Here is a 22,480-nt window from a genome sequence, read left to right on the forward strand (position 1 = left end):
ATTCCCTATGTTGTACTTTTCATCTCTGTGACTTATTTAAAACTGAAAGTTTGTTTTTCTTAATTCTCTTTATCTATTTCACCTATCCCTTGAAAATTTTATTTTCTTTAATTTTGTTTCCTGTTATATGAATCATTTACATTTATTTATCCAGAGACTGTTTCTAAATTTCATGTCCTTTTACTATTAACTAGGAATTTGGTGAAAAAAATCTACACTTAACCTAAAAAATATCACGCAAATTGATAATATTGCTAGTTCATCATAAGTTTCTTAGGCTCATACTAATTATCATTGCTTATTTTAAGAAAGATTTTTTTACTTAAGCTAAGAAAACAGTACTAAATTTTGAGTGATAACATCCATTAAGCATAAACACTTGATGATTATTTTCTTTTATATAACAGATCAATAGTATAGTTCTGAATCTAAACTCCTTTTAATGTAAGTTACTGAAGCTGACTGAATTCCTTCCTACTTTGTATTCATTTATAATGGTGAAAATTTTAAAATTAGTATCCATGTACAGACCAATGCAGAATTGTACAAAATAGTTGAATAATTTGAGATAGAAGTAAAATACAAATTAATACCTTTTTCTTAAAAACCTTCCATTTTTCATATTCACATTTTCATTTTATATGCTTGCAAATTGTTGTTTATTTTAAAACTATTCATTTGCAATGAGTTCATTATCCTTTATGTCATCTCTCTACAATGATTTCAGAAGAGGTTAGAAAAAGATTAATATATTTAAAGAATGTGACTCCCGTGAACAATGACATCATTAAAAAGGGGTTGTTTTCATTAATATGCCATTAATAGGAAAGACATGATGGGTGAATTTTCTTCATAACCAGGTTCACTGTGGACAGGAAGGGCCTGCCTTCCTTCCCAGCAAGGAGATCAAAATCACAAGCTCCAGCCTCCATCAATGATGACAGGATTACCTGTTACATAGGCAGACTGCAGTGATAAACACAAGGAGAAAGAATAATTACTAGGTTTAACACACGTTGTGTTTTTTCCAATTTCCCCATGACTGAGATAGCTAAACAATGTATTCATAGTAATAGGCATACTCACCTAACAAACATTTTAGGAAAATGTCAATTAAGTTTTGGATGATTTGAAACAGCTGCATGTTCTTGAGATCTGGAGTTAACTGGCCTCTGGCTAGTGTTTTAGCACATGTCACATTCTAAGCAGGTATTTGGTCTCAGAATCAGAAAATTAAGTTTAGAGATATGCAGCCACTCCCTAAATTAGGATAAAGTATAGGCTAAAATAGCACATTTTCATTTTAAAATTCAGAACTATTCTAAAGTAGCTGAGTTTTATGACATTAATAAATTTTTGAACATCATCATCAGTCATAAAGTGATCGTGTCAATTACCAAACAGAATTTTTTATATAAGATACTGTATATTTAGTTGATCAAAATAGATAGGTATTTCCAAAATAGATAGGTATCTCCTGAAGCACACTAAATGTGTTTTTAAATTTATATGAATAATATTATTATAGCTATTAAAATATGAAAAAATATTCTACACTAGTTTCAGATATTTAAATCTGTACAAAACTAAGGGAATTTAAAAAATTGCTTTTTTTCCATAAAATTTTTCATTTTCCCAAGAAATAAAGCTGAAATGATCATTGTGGTAGGGGTTTCAAAATCTTTTAACTTAAGCATGGATGTTAAATTTCTTTTCTTACTTTTAAATTTATCTAAAGTCTGAGATAATGGAAGAGACAGGAAGGAAAGACTTCATAGTATGAGAACAGAAATTTTTAAACCTATGAAAACTGATAAAATATTATAGATAAATTAAGGGGTTATCAGGCACTTTACCAAGAAATGACCCCAAATCCTCAAAGTGTTTTTTTAAAAAGTAAGCTTTCTGATACATAGATACTTTTTTTTAAAAAGTAAGCTTTCTGATACATACTTTTAGAGGAATCCTCTGGGTTCCTCTAAAAGTCCAAAGATCTTTTTATTGCACATTTCAAGCCAGAACATTTCCAAGTATTTGGTAACCTAAGATCTGACTAAACAAGGGCAATTTAGGTCCTCAGCAGCACCCCAAAGCAAACGAGCCTTTCTGTAGATACAGAGTCAAAGAGACCACAAAGGCCCATGAACTTGTTCCATTAGTAATTTGTTTAGCAATTCCCGCAGCTACGAAAAACTGTAGTTAACAAATCTGAGAAGTGGTAGCTTCTGCCATTAACACATTTCAGCCACTGTATTTGTCACATTCACCAAACGCCTGGTGTGTACCAAGTTATGTAAAGAAGAGCTAATGCATCAGTAACACACCTCCTTATTCCCGCCTGGGTCCCTTTCTTCCTCTCTCCTCATACACGGCGGTTCCCTGGTCATGTCATACGCAAACACATAAATCAGAGGGGGATTCTCTTGTGCTCTATGCCTTATAAATGTAGTTTCTGCTTTCGTAGTTGTGTGCCATTTAAGAATATATACAATAGCTATTAAGGGAGAAACTGGTTACGAAATAAATGCAAAGTGGAAAGAGCTAGAAATAGGAATTCCCATATGTGATGACAAACAAGAATTCATAGGAAAAAAGAGCCAGTAGGAGTCTCCTAAACTAAAAATACCAGATGCCAATCCTGGGTCTTCTAGAGACAATTACATCTGTTGAACTCTCTCCCCATTTCCCCTAAAGCTCTCATAATTTTGGAGGTTCATTGCTTGACTTACGTTTAATCAGGCTTTCCCCAATTACAATATTTGAAAGCAATTGTTTCTCATAAATGAGCAATTTAATTTTTTCTATCCTCCCCATCATTTGCTACAAGATTTAGTGACATGTTGAGTTGAATGAGGAAGAATTGGTGGCTCTGATCACATGGTCTTTCTTTGAGCAAATTAAATCACAACTGTTCCCTCGCTTGTAAGTGCAACCTCTTGGCATATGTATGTTTGCAACTCTCTAATGTGACCTTATTTTGATAAGCCAATCATGGCCAAGTGAGGATCATGAACTCCCTGGGAAGAAGAGTGCTTACTTCATCAGAAGCCAAATACACACACAGTAGAGCTATTTCTTCTGCGGTTGCAAATCTTCCAGTCTTCTGTCTCTTCAGGAAATCGTTCCGTGCCTAAGACCAGAAACATACCAGGTATCAGTGACATGAGGTGTAGTGAGAACTCAGGAGGTCAAAGGCAAGAAGAGTCTATAGAGGTACCAGTGGTGTGCTACCTTGAGTAATCATGTATTATAATGAGAATATCATTAATTTCATTCATTATGGACCAAGTAGGACTATGTGACTTCCAAGGTACTCAAACTATGTGTTATGCTTAAACCTACAGACACTATATCAGATCAGTTAAAGAAGTGGGCTTTTTTTTTTTTAATTTTTGAAACTGTGGTAAAATACACATAGTACGTTACTTATCATCTTAACCATTTTTAAGTGTAGAGTTCAGTAGTGTTAAGTACATTCACATTATCATGCAACAGATCTCTAGAACTCTTTTCATCTTGCAAAATGGAAACTCTATACCGATTAATCAATAGCTCCCCCTTCTCTCCTCCACCACCTCCTGGCAGCCACTCTTCTGTCTCTACGAATTTGTCTACTCTAGGTAAGGAAGAGGACATTTTTCAACCAGATGATATAAACACATTTAAAATAGATATACCTCTTTGGGATTTGGTCTGGCTTGTATTCTTTCTTGCAGAGATGGGGTATCAACCGTTCCTAAATCAAAGGGGGACATTCAGCTTGGTTAATTACTCAAACTGAAAAAGACATTGACAAACTTTAAACTTCCTTTACATATGATACAACAATCGGTGAAACCCTTTTCCATGAATATGAATGATAGTTTCACCTCCATTTTCTATGATATTTAAAAATACAGATCATAATTCCTTGTGACACGAGGCAAGGATTCTGGATGAAATGCCCAGCATTCCCAAGACATATTTTAGTCACAGCACATTGACATGACACTTTAAGGATTTTAGTCACTTTTACATGTATTATCTCAGTTACTTCTCAGAACAACCCTGAGATGTCCACACATCCATATAAGTGCTTCAAAGTACAAGAACACAGGATGACTTCATGATCTCAAAACCATTCTTTGCTGTCAGGTTCACTCTGGGGATTCCTGGGGACAGTGCCATGTCTGTTGTGGTCCTCAGTAATTAAGATGGTTCTACATTTTCCTGATTATCTTGCCTATTTTCACCGGTTTCAAATTCCTATATTTAAACATAGTTTCATGTTTCTCATAAAAAATATAATTTGAAATCATTTCATTTAAAAAAAAGTAAGAATGACGCTAAAATTTTAAAAATCCCACTCAGTTCAGGCTCCCACAGAGCAAGTTGCCCAAATTTTTTTCTTAATTTATGTAATCTACAAATTGTCTTCAGAAGGCCTTTTTTTGTGGTGGGCTGACAGCCCTTTGGGCAACCACATGATACATGTAAGGTCATAACAAGTTATTTTAGAGTCATACCCTCTGGTCCTGAGAGTGCCATTGGGTTTTACCAGGAAACTGTTTCTCAATTTTAGCATCATTTGTCATTTCCCTGGAGAAGGTGGGAATCTTCATTCAGGAAGTTCTATCTAGCTCCTTTGTGTTTAACACCCTTTCTTTAGGTTACCTGTCTCCTCTCACATTCTGCCAGAAGTGGGCAGCCCTTTCGACCTCGGGGTGGAAAACTGCCTTTAGTGGGTCACCTGGTTCATTAGGAACATTTTCTAGGGGTGCCTGGGTGGCTCAGTGGGTTAAAGCCTCTGCCTTCGGCTTGGGTCATGATCTCAGGGTCCTGGGATCGAGCCCCACATCGGGCTCTCTGCTCTGCGGGGAGCCTGCTTCCTCCTCTCTCTGCCTGCCTCTGCCTACTTGTGATCTCTGTCAAATAAATAAATAAAATCTTAAAAAAAAAAAAAGGAACATTTTCTACCTTCCATATCACTGCAGGCAATAGTGCTGATAAACGTTCTAGAGCCACATAAAAAAGATTCCGCATCCAATAATATTTTCCTCACTTCTCTCATCCATAGCCTCCTAACAGTCCAAGATCCTACCAACAGTATGCTTAAGACACCCGAAGCCTTCACTAAACAATATCCTCAATATCCTCAAAATCCAGTTTTAAAATGCAACTTTTGTACCTTCCCCCCTGCTCAGACAAGTGAGCATCATCTCTTTCATACGGCTGCTCTTAATGGCTATTAAATGGAACCACAGAGCCAGCTTTCTACTTAATTCCATTGTGCTGAGTCTCCTGTGTCACGGCACAGACTGACATGGCTTGCTCCAGTCTACACGAGCCTGGTGGAAGAGTTGTGACTCTACCGCTGTTGGCGCCACCCCAGACACACTCATCCCTTGTCAGGTTTTCTTCTGTGACTGGCTCTTGAGTCACAGCTAGTTCCTTGTTCCAGACAGTTTGATAATATATTTTCCAGTCTTCTGAAAAGTCCAGCTGCTCAAACAACCACATTTTCCAAGTCATTTTGCCATTTATTCCACTGGGTAAATGGCACCCAAAATAGCTAGAGCCAAGTGTCACCAGTGGTATGTTAAAACCCAGTGAAACCGGCTTGACTATATCCTCCTTTTTCTTGGTGTTACCTAGGTTTACTTTTCTAGTCCAAGAAAAATCAAACAGAGCACTTTAACTGGAAATTCTGTAGCTTGAAGGGTGTTTTGTATTCCTCTTTCAAACTGATAAATCAGTGGTTTTTCACTTGAGGGGAGAGCATGGTGGAATATGTAAAAAGCTGGTATGAACTTTCCAAATGACAAAAATTTTCCTCATCCGCTCTTCCCCCCAATTCTGGCATGCATTTTAGGTTTCAAAAAGTTCCACAAATAAGCGTGAAATCCTGAACTCCCCAATACCAGCTGTAAACCCGAGGGTCGCTTTGATCCTGGAGATGTGATATTTAATTCCTTTTCAGAGAAGAAGTTAGTAATTCTTCTTAGGCTCCCTGTATTCATTTATGTCAGTGGAACCAGTGGAAGGGCCTATCTACTTCCTAGACAACACACAGTTATTACGAAAGTAAGTTATTCCTATGAAGTAAGTTACAGAACGCATTTGTTTGGAGAGATTGAACATCTTGTCTACTAAGTTCTGCTTTTCTTCTTTCTTTTCAATGGGAGGTCAGCCTACATTTTGATAAAAAGCCAGATAGGGAATAATTTTGCTTTGAGAACCATTTATTTGGTCCTTTGAAGCAGGAACATGGTCATAGACAATATGTACGCAAACTCAATGGGACGTCTCAGACTATGACTGTCTTTACTCCACAGGAGGTGGGCCAGATTCCTCCTGCAGGCCACAGTGTGCTGATCCTCTTTTGATAGCATCAAGGAAGGTGTTAATCCCTCCTTTTTATTTATGGCTCGCCCCAGGTGATTGACAAGACTCAGTAGCTCCCTGTGTCCTGGGAGGATGCTCTTACTTTCTTCCTGTGGTCCTGCGAGCATGGTCTACTTTTTGGCTTCCCCTTGACAAGGTCATCTCTGGTCTGCTTGCAGAACACCAAGCTCTGGCCAGTTACGTGTCTTGGCCATGAGATTTGGAATTGTTCTACACACATGAATACCACTTAAACCCCTTGCATCTATGGTACACTCCGACTAAGTATCTCATTCCCAACCCACTGTTGGACTCTTATCTATTTTTTTTTAAAAGATGTTATTTTATTGGAGAGAGAGAGAAAGAGAGCACCAGAGCGGGGAGGGGCAAAGGGAGAGGGAGAAGCAGACTCTCCACTGAGCAGGGAGCCTGACCTGTGGCTCAATTCCAGAACTCTGGGATCATGACTAGAGCCGAAGGCAGATGCTTAACTGACTGAGCCACCCAGGCAGTCCTGTTGGACTGTTACCTTAATAAGCCTAAACCCTTTTCCATTTGAGCTTTTCCCCAATGACAGGATACAATATAACATGGTATACAAGCTTCCATGGATAGGTTTCACAGTGGCAGCCAGGGTGTCAGGAAGGACAGGTGTGCCGTCCTGTGGTGCCCACCTCACCTGGACACACGCAGTTGCACCTGATCCCCTGCTGGATGAAGTCTGCAGCCAAGGACTTTGTGAGGCCAATCACAGCTGCCTTGCTTGTACTGTACACACATCTGTTCACAACTCCTGATGGTGAAAGGAAGGCAACAATGGAAAGAACAAAACAACAGTCCCCTTGAGAAAGGGAACATAAATAACTGTCCCCAGTAGCCCCTGTCATGCTTCTTCCCACCCCACCTTTTTAAAAATTTGGTATCAGATTTTCTCCCTGAAGAGGGCTGGTTTCTGGAATTTCTGGGAAAATAGTATCATTCTTGGCACAACTCAGTCGAGACTGAGGTGTTGAGAACCCACACGTAGGGGACAGCAGTGGTCTTAGGTTTTCATCATTGGTGGGCAGTACTCTTGGGCAGATTCCAAAAGAGAATCCGGGGAAAGAACAACAGAACAAACCGGTCCAAAAAATCTAGAGGCCCACCCTTTCTTTGCCTTCCTGTCTTGGGCGGGCTTCCCGTGCATTCTTGTGGAGAGAAGGGACGCTACCTCAGCAGTAGTGCTTTCATTTGAAACTCGCAAATCATCTGCCAGACTGTGACGTCATTTCCACTTGGCACCACAGTTCTGGCTCATGGACTTGACTTGTTTAGGCCCAGACCAGCTGACTTTGTAAAGGACTCCCCCGTATCGTGCCAGCACTTTGCACAAACCCGTGTGGTAATACTATCACACTACAGAAGACATGCATTTGCCTGACTCTTCCCCTTTTGGACCATGAGGTGCACATAGTGTTCAATACATTTTTTTGGTTAATTAAATGGACAAATATTTCCTTCTTCCAGCTTGATTTTCATTTCCATATCCATTAGAAGGAATACAAAGAAGAGCAAATAAAACAAATTCATTTTTTACGATTGGCTTACAATGAAAGCAAAAAGGACTGACAGTAAGGAACATAATACCAATTTTAATAAAAGTGGTTTTGAAATTATGTGTGGCCTTTATAATCAATGCTATTTGTGAAAATCCACAGATCGTGAAGTTATGGGAGTCTGTGCATCGTGATTCCCAGAGGAAGACAGACCTACCTTTGATGCTAGAAGCCACAGACGACATGTTGATAATGTTGCCAGATTTCTGTGCAAGCATCTGCCAAAACAAAACAAATTAAAAAAAATGCTACTCTGCAAGATAAAAATATGACCTCTTTAAAAGATTTGCATTTACTTATGGTTTGCAGAAGCATCTTATTAGCTATTAACATGAAGTGCTCTTAAGCAGTCTTAACAGTGTCACCCAGTCATTACTGGGAGAGGGTGGCATGCTCACGCACTCACTGGCAGGAACATTTCCCAGGGGGATTACTGCCTTCCTTTGGCACAAGAGCGTCGGCAAGACCAAGGAGCTCTGAGCTAAATGGAAAGTTAATGAACATTAATCATTACTTTGTATTCCTGTTGTTGGAAAACTCTTACCTTGACACATGTTTGTTGAAGACCTACTATGATCAGATATGTGCTAGTTCCAGGAGTTTGGAAGATAAACCACACACTCCCTGCCTGTAGACAGCTGCCTGCAGACTGGAGGGGTTGACACAACCACCATCAGGCAACAGACAGCAGAGACCTCCACAGAGGGGGATTAGGGGGGCGGGAAGAGACCAATCCAGGTTGTGGGACACTCAGAGGAGGGATCCAAAAGAGGAAAGAGGTGGCCTGAGTTTTGAAAAACAGGGCATTAGTCAGAAAAATAAAAGAGAAATGTGTTTTAAGGAGGAAGAACCACATGTATAAAGGCTGTATCATGGAGCTGGGACCAAGGGATGGGTCTGGTTGGAATGCCGAGCATGGGAGGAATGAGGCTGCTGAGGCCGTTGAGGACTAAATTTAGGAATTTGGGCCTTACCTTGAAGGCAGTGTGGTGGTGACAATGAGGGGTTTAATGCAGAGCAGAGGCATGTTTGCATTTGGGGAATACTAAGACTACTGTGGCACTACGTCAAGGAGACCCACTGGAAGCTGACAGAGATGCAGAAATGCCTGTGGGCAACAGAGGTGGAGAGAGCTGAGGTAGTAAGTGCAGGATATGGTGAAGGGTTACACACAGTGAGGCCTGCCTCCCTCACTGAAGGAGTGTTTCCTAAGAACACCTCCCTCAGAATTGTCTCCTCAACAGCCTCGTCTGTTTCATCAGAAATTACCATCTCTCAACACAGGACTGCCCGTATCCTTGCCTTCCAAGGATACGGTCCCTTAAATCTAGATAATGATGATCTCTAGGATACCTCTGCCGATCATCAAGAGGGGGGATATGAAGCGGATAGAGACCCCTGGGCCTCAGCCCCTTACTGTCCACTGCTCTCCATTGCTCCTGCTGAGACAGAAAAAGACCAAATGGCTGCCCTGCTTGGTTAAGAAAAGAAAACAAGTCCCCTGGGATGATTTAGCACTCTCCTGAGATGCTTCCATATAGATTATACTTCCACATAAAGGGGGCCAATTGGCCCTGAGAGACCGTGAAAAACGTCCTGTTACCATCCCCCACCACTGGTAACCATATAAACTCATCCCTAACCCTGTTGGGTGCTCAGTCTTTGGGAAACAATCCCACTGAGCCCACCAGTGAATATAAAGGTCTGAAGGGGAGGGTCTGCGGCTGTTTTGTCCTCCTAGATGTGGTATACAGTAGGTGGTCCTTACACTGTGATAAATCAGAATCTCTTGAGGTGGAAGCTTCTTTTTAAAATTAATTTAGAGAGCTCATGGGTAGGGGAAGGGTAGAAGGAGGGAGAGAATCTTAAGCAGACTCTCTGCTGAGTGCAGAGCCCTACAGGAGACTGGATCTCATAACACTGAGATCATGCCCTGAGCTGAAATCAGACACTTGACCGACTGTGCCATGCAGGCACTCTGGGATGCTAGTGTAAAGTGCAGGTTGCTGGACTCTGCCCCAGACCTAAAGGAATAATCTAATGAATGAAAAAAAAATTGCTATGAATTAACAATGTTTTCAGATGAATTTATACTTAAGTATAACATGTATGTGTGTTTCCCAGGGCATGTAGGTATGTCTGGGGGCATGTGGACCCATGAATGCTTTGGGGGAAGAAGCAAGAGCTGGAGAGAATCCCTGCCCAATGGGCATTACCTTCTCATTGAAATCAGAGGCTCGGAGGATGACCATAAAGAACAAGAAGGGATGGTGGACACTGAGAGTGGTAAAGGGGAAAAACAGCTGGTCAGAGGGAATGGAAGACCACTCCAGAGAACAGAGGAAGGAAAATCGGGACACGATGGGCCATCAGAGTCAAGGAAACCGTTTCTAAAAAGAAAGCGTCTCAGCCGTCAGTGTAGAGAGAGAAGTTGCTTTTGCTGGGGTGAGTTGCTCTAGCAGCTTTCAGACACAGAGGTGCAGGAATGGAGGTGAGTAACTGAGTGGTCCAGGATGAGGCTCCTCCGGGGACCAGAGGTCTCCCCATAGTATTCCCCTCCCTTCTGTTTTGATACTTAGTTGCCATTTGCACTCTGGAGCAGAGAGTCTAAAACAAGCTAAGGCACTGTGTTGGATTAAAGGGTGCAAGGGGGGGCTGAGGCGACCCATCCAAGTCAGAGACAGCAGTAGCCATGAAAATATTGAACCCAACTTGCTTAGTTATGTGATAAAGAGGATCATAATGAAATGGGGTCCTCATAAAAAAGACCAGGAGAATAAGTCCAGGCTTGAAAACAAAGCCTTATTATTCTTTAGTATCCAACTTTGCAAATAACCCATTTTTACATATTTTTATTTTTTTTTCATTTTACTGAGCTATCGTTGTCATATGTAACCCATTTTTAATGCCTATAGGATACATAGACTCCAACTGGATGGATAAAGATGAACTATTAAGTAAGTTCAGCCTCTCATCTTCTGAAATGCAGCAGTTCCTCAGGCAAAACTTTAGAATAGAGTCACCTAGGAGAGGTTAGTGCAGCCCCAACACTTGTGCCATCCATTCAACCAGGTCTGTCTGCTGGTTCTCGAGCCCCGTCCTCGCCTCCTTCCAAGCAGTCTTCTCAACGCTGGCTCAGTGTCTACTGGTAGAATGTGGGGCTCTTCCTTTCTCCCCGCTCGACAGCCCTCTCTGGCAAATACGACTTGTATAAAGTGAAATGCCTCCTATGTGGGAATCCTCTGTAGGATTCACCTCCCAGAAACTCAGGCAGAGGCTGGGAAGAGCTCTGAAAATTCCCTCGAACTGTACATCAACTAGATCAACTAGTCCTACCCCGACCCAGCTTTTTGTCCCCACTGACCTCAGCTCCTAAACCTAGCAGACCTTGGTTTCTTGGGTCTTTGGTGATTCCATGTCTGACCTTTTCCAGGACTGACAACCTAGATTGATTGATTGATTGATTCAACAAATATTTGACAAAGCACTTCTATGTGCTAAGAGTCTTCTAGGATACAACAAAGGAGAGAAACCTTCACATAGCCAAGATTTCCCTGACTTTGGATTTTGCACTGACCTCTTCTTAGAGTATTTTTAAATTGTTCTTTGCCTCTTGACTCATATTCCAGTTCTGGAATGATTTTCAGTACATCTACCCATGAACAAAAATTTCCAAAAGTGTTTCTTTGTTCTGACCACCTGACTTTTCAGATCTGCCTGGACTCTAAATACTGGCTTCCCCTGGAAAGTCTTTTTTTTTTGGTTTAAGATTTTATTTATTTATTTGACAGAGAGAGAGAGAGAGAGAGAGAGATCACAAGTAGGCAGAGAGGCAGGCAGAGAGAGGGGGAAGCAGGCTCCCTGATGAGCAGAGAGCCCGATGTGGGGTTCGATCCCAGGACCCTGAGATCGTGACTGAGCTGAAGGCAGAGGCTTAACCCACTGAGCCACCCAGGCGCCACCCCCCGCCACCTGAAAGTTCTAACCTGGAAATGTGCATCATAGTAATTGAACCCAGAGGATCCCAGACAATTGGAGCTGGAAGGGATCATGTAATTTCTCACTCTCATTTTATTTTATTTTATTTTTTTAATTAAAAAAAATTTTTTTTTAAAGACTTTATTTATTTATTTGAGAGAGAGAGGGACAGTGAGAGAGAGCATGAGCGAGGAGAAGGTCAGAGGGAGAAGCAGACTCCCCATGGAGCTGGGAGCCCGATGTGGGACTCGATCCCGGGACTCCAGGATCATGACCTGAGCTGAAGGCAGTCGTCCAACCAACTGAGCCACCCAGGCGCCCTCACTCTCATTTTAAATAGAGAACAAGTGCCATCTCCCAAGGCACACAGTGAAGGAGGGGCAGAGTTCAGGCTGTGATGCCAGAGTCCGAAATCTGGGGTCAGGTTGGTTACTGTCACTTTCATCCTGCCTATCCTAGTCATCAATATCTCTTGGGACTTTTTTAAATAAATGGGTGTTACTGCTTATATAGATTACTGTTAAGATGCTTTCAATCATAGGTAAACTCACGAATTTGCAAGTTAGTGTTTGCTATTTCAAAAGTTAACACTTACTGACAAGTATACATTTTAGCTCCATGGGACCATACCTCACCCTTGCTGCCTTCACTCATATTTGTAAAGCATTCCAGACATGAAGGAGGCTGGTTATGTTGGTGTGACTGTGACCTAAGCTTTCTCCTTTTACTATAGCCTCTGCTTCTTTCCCATATCTTAGAATCAGTCTTCAAAAAATAATCCATGTTCCAAATAGCATAGATTCTCATGAACTCCAAGTAAGTAGAAAAAATGAGATTTATATTAAAAAAAAATTGCTGGTCAACATCCTATGGACCCACTGAGAGATCCTTTTTAGGTGTTAAACAAGCAGATTAAAACAAATTTCTTTGTTTCTAAGTCAATTTTTCCTAACTTTCCTTTTAATGTTCATCTGGATCCTTCTTAATTAACATTAGGTTGAATGTTCAGAGCAAAGCATCAGCCCTGCCTTGCCATTAAAAAAGCTCTTCTCTGTGCTGGGCTGGCAGCATTCAGCATGTCTGTCATCTAATCCGGCTGGGCTGAAAGACAAGAATGGCTCCTCTGCATTTTACTAGGGTTCTGTTGGCAACCTTGGACTGAACTGGTTCTGTACTGAGTCTGCCCCTTTCATTGTCTGAGCTTGTGCAGTTGGCTTACTACTGGCTTGTAAGTTCATTTGAACTCATTGTTTTTCCTATTTACTCTCCCCTCCCCCCAGAACACCTAGTGTGTGCTTTATATCAAAAGGCATTTAACACTTGTTTCTAAAATAAAATGAAAAACACTGATGAGTTGTGTGAAGGCTATGGAATTCAAGGGCAGCAGACCAAGGAGGAATGCTCTCTCTTTAGCATATACTGTCTCTCACCTCTCTGGTGCCTCTGTGGCTCACCTACAAACAAGGAGAATACTAAGGGAATAGAAAAGCAATGGTGGTACCTCCATCTTGAGAGCATGTGCCTGGACACTGAAATCTGAAAAGGGGCCCAACTTCCAGGGTTCAGATCCTTCTCTAACCACTTGCTAGTTATGTGACCTTGGGCAAGTTATCTCACCGCCCAGTTTTATCCTTTGTACTGTGGATGTGATAAAGTAGCACTTACCTCATCACATTCTTCTGGTCCTGCATGCCTCCTTGCTGTCCCTCTCCCTGGGGCCCTCTTCCTCACATGCCTGAATGGCTAGCACCCTCATTTCAGTTGGAACTCTATGAAAATTCCAGCTTCTCAGAGAGGCCCTCCTGGACTTTCCTGAGATCCTAGCTTCTTCTTCATATTACTTCTAATCACTCTCCAAGCTATATGTCTCATTACCCATTATCCTGTCTCACTCCTCAAAAATAGGATCTCTCTTAGAGAAGGGACTTTGTTTAGTTTTCTGATGGATCTTCTGCACCTAGAATGGAGACCTGCAAATAGAAAGTGCTTAATATTTCTTGACCATTTCTTAACTGGAAGGTTAAATGAGTTAATTCATATTAAATGCTTGATATAAGTGTTCAGTGCAGGTTCGTCATTATGGTAGCTACTGCCACTGCTCGGCATATGCGAGGACCCTTTCTGGGTGCCCGGTGTGGAGGCCTACTTATCCAGTGGTGCTTATCCTAGTGGTGGTGGTCCTTACTTTAGGAAGAAATGCCTTGATCATCAAGTACATGCTGCGGACATTGAGATTCATCGAGAAGTCCCAGTCTTTCTCCTCGCAGTCCAGTATGGTTCCGTGATGGACAAAACTGGAAGAAGGATTGATCAGTGGGGAAAAGTGATCATTTAAGAAGATCTGTATTCCATTTCCTTACCAGTTTTTACTGTCATATATTGACTCAGGCCATTGACCTTCCCTTTTGAAGATTTTAACAATTTGGAATATGACTTACTACATTAGGTTAATGAGTATCCAACTTAATCTAAATAAATTTATTGGAAAACATCTTTCTTTTAGAAAAGAAAGGCAGAGGTTTGGGGCCACCAAACATAAGCTGGACGGCGACTGCACAGGAAATAATGATAAACAAACCTGAGACTAGGACGCCCGCCCTGACTCCTATGTCAAGAGCAACAGTGCCCTCTGGTGACACAGATTTAGTGTTTTCAAAGGGAAATCAAATTGCAAGGAAAACCAGTGTCTCCAAATCTCAGCGCTGCAAAGTAATATTGCTATCATACAGTTCTAACATATTGAGTAAACAAAGCAGAAAAAAACCCAAACTCTTCAAGCAGCCTTTACTCCTTTTCAAGTCACACTCGTAAATAACCTGCTCATCTTTCATATGACAGCAAGAACCACACGCTCTATTTCTATACCTCTTACCTTGCTGAAAATTTAATATATAGATGTTCAAAACCTAATTTTCCTGGTTTTCTTTTTGTGAAGGCTCTCAGTATATTCTCATATAAAGAATGAGCAGTTTATAAAATAGATTATCATAAATTTTTTTGACTTAATTTCCACACAATGTAACATATGACAAACTACAAACGGACTTTTTTTTTTTCACTGAAACATGATTAGCAAGAAGAACAAAAATATATTAGAAGGCTCTGGAATTTTTCTGTCAATGCGGCAGTACAAATACAACACAACATAAGAAAAGTGGAATGTCACTTAGTTCCTGTGTAAACGTCCGTTGGGCTCATCTCTACTAGGCTACACCTGAGTAGCAAAAAAGTAGCACTGCCTGTCCTCGGTGTGGCTGCTTCAGTTCCAGTCTCCCCTCATTCACACATGGTTCAGAACTGTTGGTACCACCCTAATAAGTTCAATTAAGCCATTCTCCTTGCACTCTATACAGAAGTGCAACACGGAAACTTCTTTTGCTGGGTGGGGCTCATTGTTCCAGTAAGAAACCCTGAGCTTGGGCAGTGTAGAGGACTGGCTGGAACGTTGTGCCCCAAAACGGGGAACACCTGCATTTCAATAGGCTGAGTACTTGGTTTGTGGTAAATATACTTGTTTTAAAGACATCTACTGGAAAACAGTTTTTCATTTTATCTTATACGTCTTAGTGGAACATCCATAACCCGTCCAGTGTGAGGCATTACCAGCCTTAAGAATGTCAACAGGTTTGGATGACTACCAGTTCTCTTGAGCAGACCATAATTCCCCTTAGGACTCAGCCCATGTCCACTTCTCTGGCTTTCTCACTTGCTGAATCTTGGAATAAAAATTCTGTCTAAACTCTAGCTGTATTTCCCAAGAAATATATTATGGTTCATGATGACTCATTTCACCATAGTACCAAATGTCATTAAGTAAAAGAGAAAACTTTCTGTAAGGACAGTGAAATTAAAGTGTGTGCATTACCCAGCAACATTAAAGAGAACATCAAGTCTCTCAATTTCACTGGCAAACTGGTCAATTTGTTTCTTCTTTGTGACATCAAGGGTCCTAATTTGAATACCTGAAAAATAAAACAAAAGACACGATTTACCTTTACTCATAAAAATGTTAGCTTTGAAGATTTCGCTGTTTTGAAGTGTAAAGACTATAATATTTGTCCAGTTAGGCTTCACAGGATTGTTGGCCATTAGTAGGGTCTTAGGAATCTCAGAATCTTACAGTCCTCCCCATCTAGAGCTCTGTATCAGATGCCTCTGTAAGCCAGCAGTAACATCTGAAAGTGGGTCCATTCCAGCCCTTCCTTTCCCCAGAGGTTGAATCACTGCTACAGTGATCCTGAATTCTGTCTCAGGGGGAAGGACAGGGGTGGTGGGAGAAGCGATTGTTTCTATTTGTGCCCTTTACCTTTATGTCAGTTCTTCTATTTACTAGAAATGACTTTGTCGGTCATGGGTACCATCACTTATTTCTGGACTGAATTGCAAGAAGAAACATGAGGCCAGAAGAAGAGATGGAAACACTAACCCTGAGAGATCTGGCATGGGGTCTGAGAAAGACATGTTGTACTAGCTACTAAAATAAAACCAAAAAAACAAACAACCCCCCCAACCTAAACCAACAAATATGCTTTAATGAAAGAAGCAGTTACTTTCACGATTTTAAAATATATATGGTTTATTTTATTCTTCCGTTTTGGATATAGAAAAGAAGGATTATAAATGAAGAAAGGGAAAACTAAAACCGAGTTTCAGAAGAACTTTCTTTGCTTCTTGCTTTTCTAGGACAGCAGCTTCCCTTAGACTTGTTGAAATGGTAACTCAACACGGTCTATTCTACTTTGCTGAAGCAGTTAGCTTTCAAATGAGTTCTACGTCCTGATTTCTTTCTGAGTAACGCCACTAGAAGACCTCTGATGCTGGAATTAGGTTCAGTGTGGTACCGTGAGGGGCAATACGCACCCAGACAACTTAAACTTTTACAGTTTCTCATCATGACACGTGATTTTACGGCTGAGCTATCTCCAGTATGGTAGCCACTAGCCACTTGTGGCTACTGAGCATCTGAAGTGCAGATAGTCTGAACTGAAATGTACTGGAAGTGTAAAGTACACGTACATTTCAAAGATTTGGTATAAAAATGTAAAGTATTCCATTGGTAACTTTTTTATACTGTGTATGTAAAAATTATAATATTTTAGATATATTGAATTAAGTAAATCTATTGTTATTACCATTATTTTAAGATTTATTTATTTATTTATTTGACAGGGAGAGAGAGAGAGAGCACAAGCAGGGGGAGTGGAAGACGGAGAAGCAGGCTCCCTGCTGTGCAGGGTGCCAGATGCAGGGCTCAATCCGAGAACTCCAGGATCATGATCCAAGCTGAAGGCAGATACCCAACCAACTGAGCCACTAAGGTGCCCCTAAGAAATATATTATTAAAATTAATGTCACTTGTGTCTTTTTACTTTATAAATGTAGCCACTACGAAAAGTGACAGTCATCATTGACATCATGTTTCTATTGGACAGTGCTTCCCTCACAGAGAGGCACTCAAATGGAAAGTCATCATTAAATGTTAACAGTAAGGGATGCCTGGGTGGCTCAGTTGGTAAAGCATCTGCCTTTGGCTCAGGTCGTGATCCCAGGGTTCTGAGATTGAGTCCAGCACTGGGCTCCTTGCTCAGCAGGGAGCCTGCTTCTACCTTTCCCCCTACTTGTGCTCTCACTCTGAGAAATAAATAAATAAAATCTTTTTTTAAAAAAGTTAACATTAACAGGGGCACTTGACTGGCTCAGTTGGTAGAACGTGCAACTCTTGACTTTAAGATCATGAGTTCAAGCTCCATGTTGGGCTAGAGTTTACTTAAAAAAAGTTAGCAACTGTTAAATTTTCGTGTTATTTTGTCACTGAGTACTGAATCTTTCAACATGTTTCAGAAAAAAATATTTTAGGTATACATCTTAAAATGTTGCTTATACATTTAAATATATAGATTTTGTGGGTTCGCACAGTGTGGATTGGATATCAGGGAATCAGGCTCTGAAGAGAAGGCCAGTGTAACTAAGTAGCTAAGGAATTTTCTTTCAGCACCTGAATCCCAAGTTCACACTGTCAACTTGCTTACCAGGGCACTCTTCAAGTTCCTGAAGTTTGGACTCATTGATATCCGTGGCGATGACTTTGGCACCTTCTCTTGCAAAAGCCTGGGAGACACAATGTGCAAGTAAATTCTTTGTTTATTTGATTTGATTCCATTCTCGTGAGTAGAAAGTCAGTTAGCCTTTCCCTCTTCATCTTATTTTCATTGTTTTCCTTATAAAATAGGTGGAATTTCAAGCTCTCTATTCTCACTTCACCTTTCCCATTGTTACTGTTTTTATCATTAATTAGAACAACATGACATACATTGTGCTTGTCAGTTGGCTTTTCCCTTTAAGCATTATCAAATCAAATCGTGTTTTTAAAAACTAGGACTCTGTTACTGACACCTCTCAAAATACTATTCTGTGATGTGATAGCCTGTGCTTCATTTCTGAGCAAATTCTTACTATTTTCCATTTCCTATTATATTCCAAGTAATAAGAGAAAACGGGTTATTTCAATACTTTTTCACCTAAGAGTATACTACTGTTTTCATAAATGTCAAACCATACCTAATACGACTATACCATAAGTGCCTTAATTAGCTCAGGTGGGGGTTATAATGGGCAAGAAGTTGACATAAATTGGAAGGTAAAGGTAACCTGGTAGTCTTGTAATTCTAGAGTCCTGTACTTGAACTGCCATAATTTCAGAAAGCTATGCATTCTGGTAGGGCCCCTGCAGCAAATATATCATAATGCACAGAAACTGAGCACAGAAAGAAGTCTCTCAGAGTCAAAAGGTACCAGTAATGTCACATAATAAACGTGTGATGTGTTCATTCCTTCATCTGCCCAGGGTGAGGGATAGCGACTTTTCTTTTTGTAACTTAGGACAACAGAAACACAAAATTGAAAAAAAGAAAGAAAAAAGTAGAGAAGAATTAAATAGCTACAGGATCTGTCCACATAATTCAATACCTCAAAAGCTAGTAAGCAAACAACAGATAATAACTTACTAAGGCGGCTGCCCGGCCAATCCCCTGAGCGGCGGCTGTCACGACGATGACCTTCCCATCAAGGCGACCCATAACGGAGCCTGCAGTTTAAGCTAGACACATGTGTGTAATGGCTTAGTATATAGTCCTGTGCAGTGACTTCTAGATTCAACAGTTCGATGAACTCTTTAAAAACGTAATGACCTGTCATCTGAATTCTCCATGAATGCTGACTCTAGATACCTAGCTTAGTATATAGAAAACATTTAGCATAACCCATTGAAGTGATAACAGATATTGGACTTTAATCCACCATTTGGTTTCTTGAGGACTTAGAGAAGACAGCATCTGATACTGACATAGCAGAGGCAGGGTCCTTCCCCTCACTAGCATCACCATTGTCCCCACCGTCCCTATACAAACTGCTATGGTGTTGTATGTGTCCTTGCTAGTGGGGGCTGCTTCTCAATTTCTCTGCTGTACCTTTTCTTGGGGTTCGCACTATCAGTTGTCTCTGGCTTTTCCTTGTCACTGGAAAGATTTCATGGTTGGCCTCAGAGAGTCATTGAACAAAAGAGCTGGAAAATCAAATCATGTCCAATATTCCTATTTTATAGATGAGAAAACTGATTTGACTTCCTAAGGTCGCAGACCCAGTTAATGACAGAGTGAGAACTAAACTCAGGCCTCCTGACTCCTTTGCTATGTAAGATTTCACCCCACAACGCTGCTGATCCTCTCTTAAAGTTTAAGCATTTACATGAATTTTAATAGATACCAGCAGTAATTTTCAGAACGGAGGACTGAGGAATTCTGACCTGGGGAAATAAGATATGCATAAAGTATTTGGTTCTTGGGATTCCTGGATGGTTCAGTCAACTGGTTAAGTGTCTTCAGCTCAGGTCATGTTCCCAAGGCCCTGGGATCCAGCCCCACGTAGGGCTCCCTGCTGATAGGGGAGCCTGTTTTTCTCCCTCCTTCTCTGCCTGCAGGTCCCCCACTGTTTGTGCCCTCTTGTGCTTGCTCTCTCTGTCTGTCAAATAAATAAAATCTAAAAAAAAAAAAGAAAGATATTTGGATCTTGGACGGTAGCTTTTCAGGATGAGAGGAATGCCTCATGATGAGGTTGGGGTAGTTAAGGTCAAATGATGATCATCATCTTCAAGGGAACTGAGTACATTTTCTCACCCCACTATCCTTAATGGGTTCCTATGATCTCACAACAAGTCACACAATGGCTGCTTTGTCCCAAGTCATCACATCCCCATTCCAGGAAAAAAAAAAAAAAGGTGGAAACTAAAAGCCTTCCAGAGGGGTCCTCACTTTCTATTCAAGAAGGAAGCCCTCCTTAGAAATTCCAACCCTCATTTCACAGGCCAGCTCTAGCAGCAGAGGCTAGGAATTTGAGAGTTTTGTTTTCTATTCTCTAAAAAGAGAAAAGCTGGTGGGGGGGAGCGAGCCCCCTTAAATGGGCCATGTAAGATAACCTACACAATCACCCTGCTCAATTACCTGCCTGATAAAGAACAGATAGGTAGCTGGTCTTGCCTAGAGAACTCATATGATCCAGTCCTTTCTTTTTGTACCCATGTCTGCTCTCCCCAGCCAACCTTGGCTTTCTGCTGTAACCAAGCCTCCATGCTTTATCTAAGCTCGGAATGCTGAGGCGCCAGTTACTCTTGTAGGCAATGGGATTAAAGGAATGATGGAAAGAGTGTGACACGAACTGACACGTATTTTAGAAAGATCACTGTGGGGCAGACCCCGGGGACGGGTGGTTTCCCTGGGAGGGTGTGCTGTGGCCCTGAAGGGCGGGTGAAAATCGCAGGGAGGAAGGAGACGGAGAGGGGGGCTGGACGACAGCCGTGTTTCAGTTGGAGACTGAGTCTGGTCACCCGTGCACTACCTTCAGAAGGATTAAGTGGTCTTCCCCTTGTCTCCGGGCTGTGAATTCAAACCTAGACCTCCGGGTTGCAGGTGCAAGAGAAGACCTCGCGGGTCGCGTTGTTCCTGCGGCCTTGGCACGCCCTCCCGCGCTCTAGGTCCGCACGCGGCCGCGCGGAGGCCAGGGCGCGAGTTCCAGGACCACTTCTGCGCGACAGAGACCTCGGGGACCCTCCCGCCCCTGCGCCGCCCAGCCAGCGGCCCTCGCTCCCAGCCGCGCGGTGCGTGGTCCTGCCTCGGGATCCGACGGCCGGGTCTCTCGTTTCCTCTCACCCTAGCATTTCCTCTCGTAACGCGGTGCGAGCTTAATTGGGGGTTGGAGTTTTGCTTCCCAGAGGGCCCCACCAGCAACCGGCTCCGGGGACCTGCTTGCAGCTTCCCCGAAGTCCTCGGATTGAGTCTGCGCTCGTGAGGTGCCCGGGAGGCCGACGTTTACAGAGCCCGGGAGGATGCCAGGGAGTCCCGCTGTTTTTTCGCTTTTCTTTATTCTTACGCGAGTGACCCATTTGCGCTGTAAACACGCTAAGAGCTGAGAGATACACAGGCTTTAGGAAGAAGAGACTCCGATACCCACCCCCCCGCCCGCGCCGCGATCGAGGGCATGGTGGGCACGGTGTCTCAGGAAGCTATTGTTTCGCACCCCTGTCACTGCCGGCCGGAGGCGCCCGACACAGAAGGCGCGCACCAGAGGTTCCCCCACAAATCTGGGGCGCCCGGAGACGCGCTTGCTGAACAACTGTTCCAGCACGGAGCGGCCGCCTCGCTCGCTCTAAACCTCTCCCTCGCCGGCCTTGCCTCTCGGGAACCAAATTTGGGGGACAAATCCTTACTGTTACAATAGACGATACTATCAAACTAAAATGAATTTGAGAAAGTGAGTGCAGACACGACCTGAAACGGTAAAATGAGGCAACTCTCAATAAATCCAACGTGAAAGCCACATTGAAAAACTTACCTATACCAGAGTTTCAAACTTGTTACAAACACACCCTTATCTTGATCTAACTGCTAAGATTAATCTTGAAATAGGTACCCTGCAGAGCAAAGCAAATCGAAGCCCCCCCCCCCCCCCCCCCCCCCCCCGCCCAGTCTGAAGTGTAACTTAAAAAATATTAGGAAATCTTACTTTAGAGCAGCAAGTGGATGTCGTCCTCCGGATCCCTGGGCCAGCCACAGACTTGATGAGACCTTTGTGCAGAAGCAAGTCAGGCTCATCATGCACGCCGGGATTTGTAGTTTCCTTCAGTTTTAAGAAAAGGAGGCTCACGTTTGTTTACTAGACGTGTGTGTGTGTGTGTGTGCTGCCATCTAGCGGACCTCTGGTAGAACGGCTGACTCCAAGGAGAAGGTGAAAAATGGAAACGCACCTCAGGGGTTTACTTAGGAAATGGGAATAATTTACGTCACTTTAATCCAAGTCTTTGTTGTTTGTTCGTGCCTACTCTGTGCTGTTCTAGGATATTAAAAACTTAATGAGTCAGAAACATCATTTGGAAGACAGCAGGTCAGTGACATAGAAGGACCCTAGGTCATTTGAGATAGTGGAGCCTTCCTTCCTGGCCCTTCACCAAGATTGTTTTGAGGGAGAGAAATAAAAATTCCCTTCTGTTTAAGGAA

The 22,480-nt window shown here is 42.0% G+C and overlaps 1 protein-coding gene across 1 annotated transcript; it reads right to left on the bottom strand.

Moving 5' to 3' along the window:
• Nucleotides 1-165: 165 nt before the first annotated feature.
• BDH2 (3-hydroxybutyrate dehydrogenase 2) lies at nucleotides 166-22,123 on the bottom strand. Its single transcript, XM_032333049.1, has 10 exons — nucleotides 21,990-22,123; nucleotides 18,941-19,032; nucleotides 17,966-18,044; nucleotides 15,802-15,898; nucleotides 14,122-14,230; nucleotides 8,116-8,176; nucleotides 7,043-7,156; nucleotides 3,678-3,736; nucleotides 3,038-3,130; nucleotides 166-966 (listed from the first exon to the last, which is right to left on the bottom strand). The coding sequence occupies exons 2-10, from the start codon at nucleotides 19,010-19,012 to the stop codon at nucleotides 913-915; spliced, it is 738 nt and encodes a 245-aa protein (XP_032188940.1). The 5' UTR covers nucleotides 19,013-19,032; nucleotides 21,990-22,123; the 3' UTR covers nucleotides 166-912.
• Nucleotides 22,124-22,480: the final 357 nt, after the last annotated feature.

The sequence above is a fragment of the Mustela erminea genome, chromosome 2 (assembly GCF_009829155.1).
Source record: "Mustela erminea isolate mMusErm1 chromosome 2, mMusErm1.Pri, whole genome shotgun sequence".
Lineage (NCBI taxonomy): Eukaryota > Metazoa > Chordata > Mammalia > Carnivora > Mustelidae > Mustela > Mustela erminea.

Coding starts and splice junctions, on each gene's coding strand:
- BDH2 (XM_032333049.1), bottom strand. CDS start 19,012: ATGGGTCGCCTTGATGGGAAGGTCATCGTCGTGACAGCCGCCGCTCAG. Junction 15,899..17,965: donor GGAACTTGAAGAGTGCCCTG/GTAAGCAAGTTG, acceptor TTTATTTTTCAG/GTATTCAAATTAGGACCCTT. Junction 8,177..14,121: donor TCAAGGCATTTCTTCCTAAA/GTAAGGACCACC, acceptor TTGTTTTGGCAG/ATGCTTGCACAGAAATCTGG.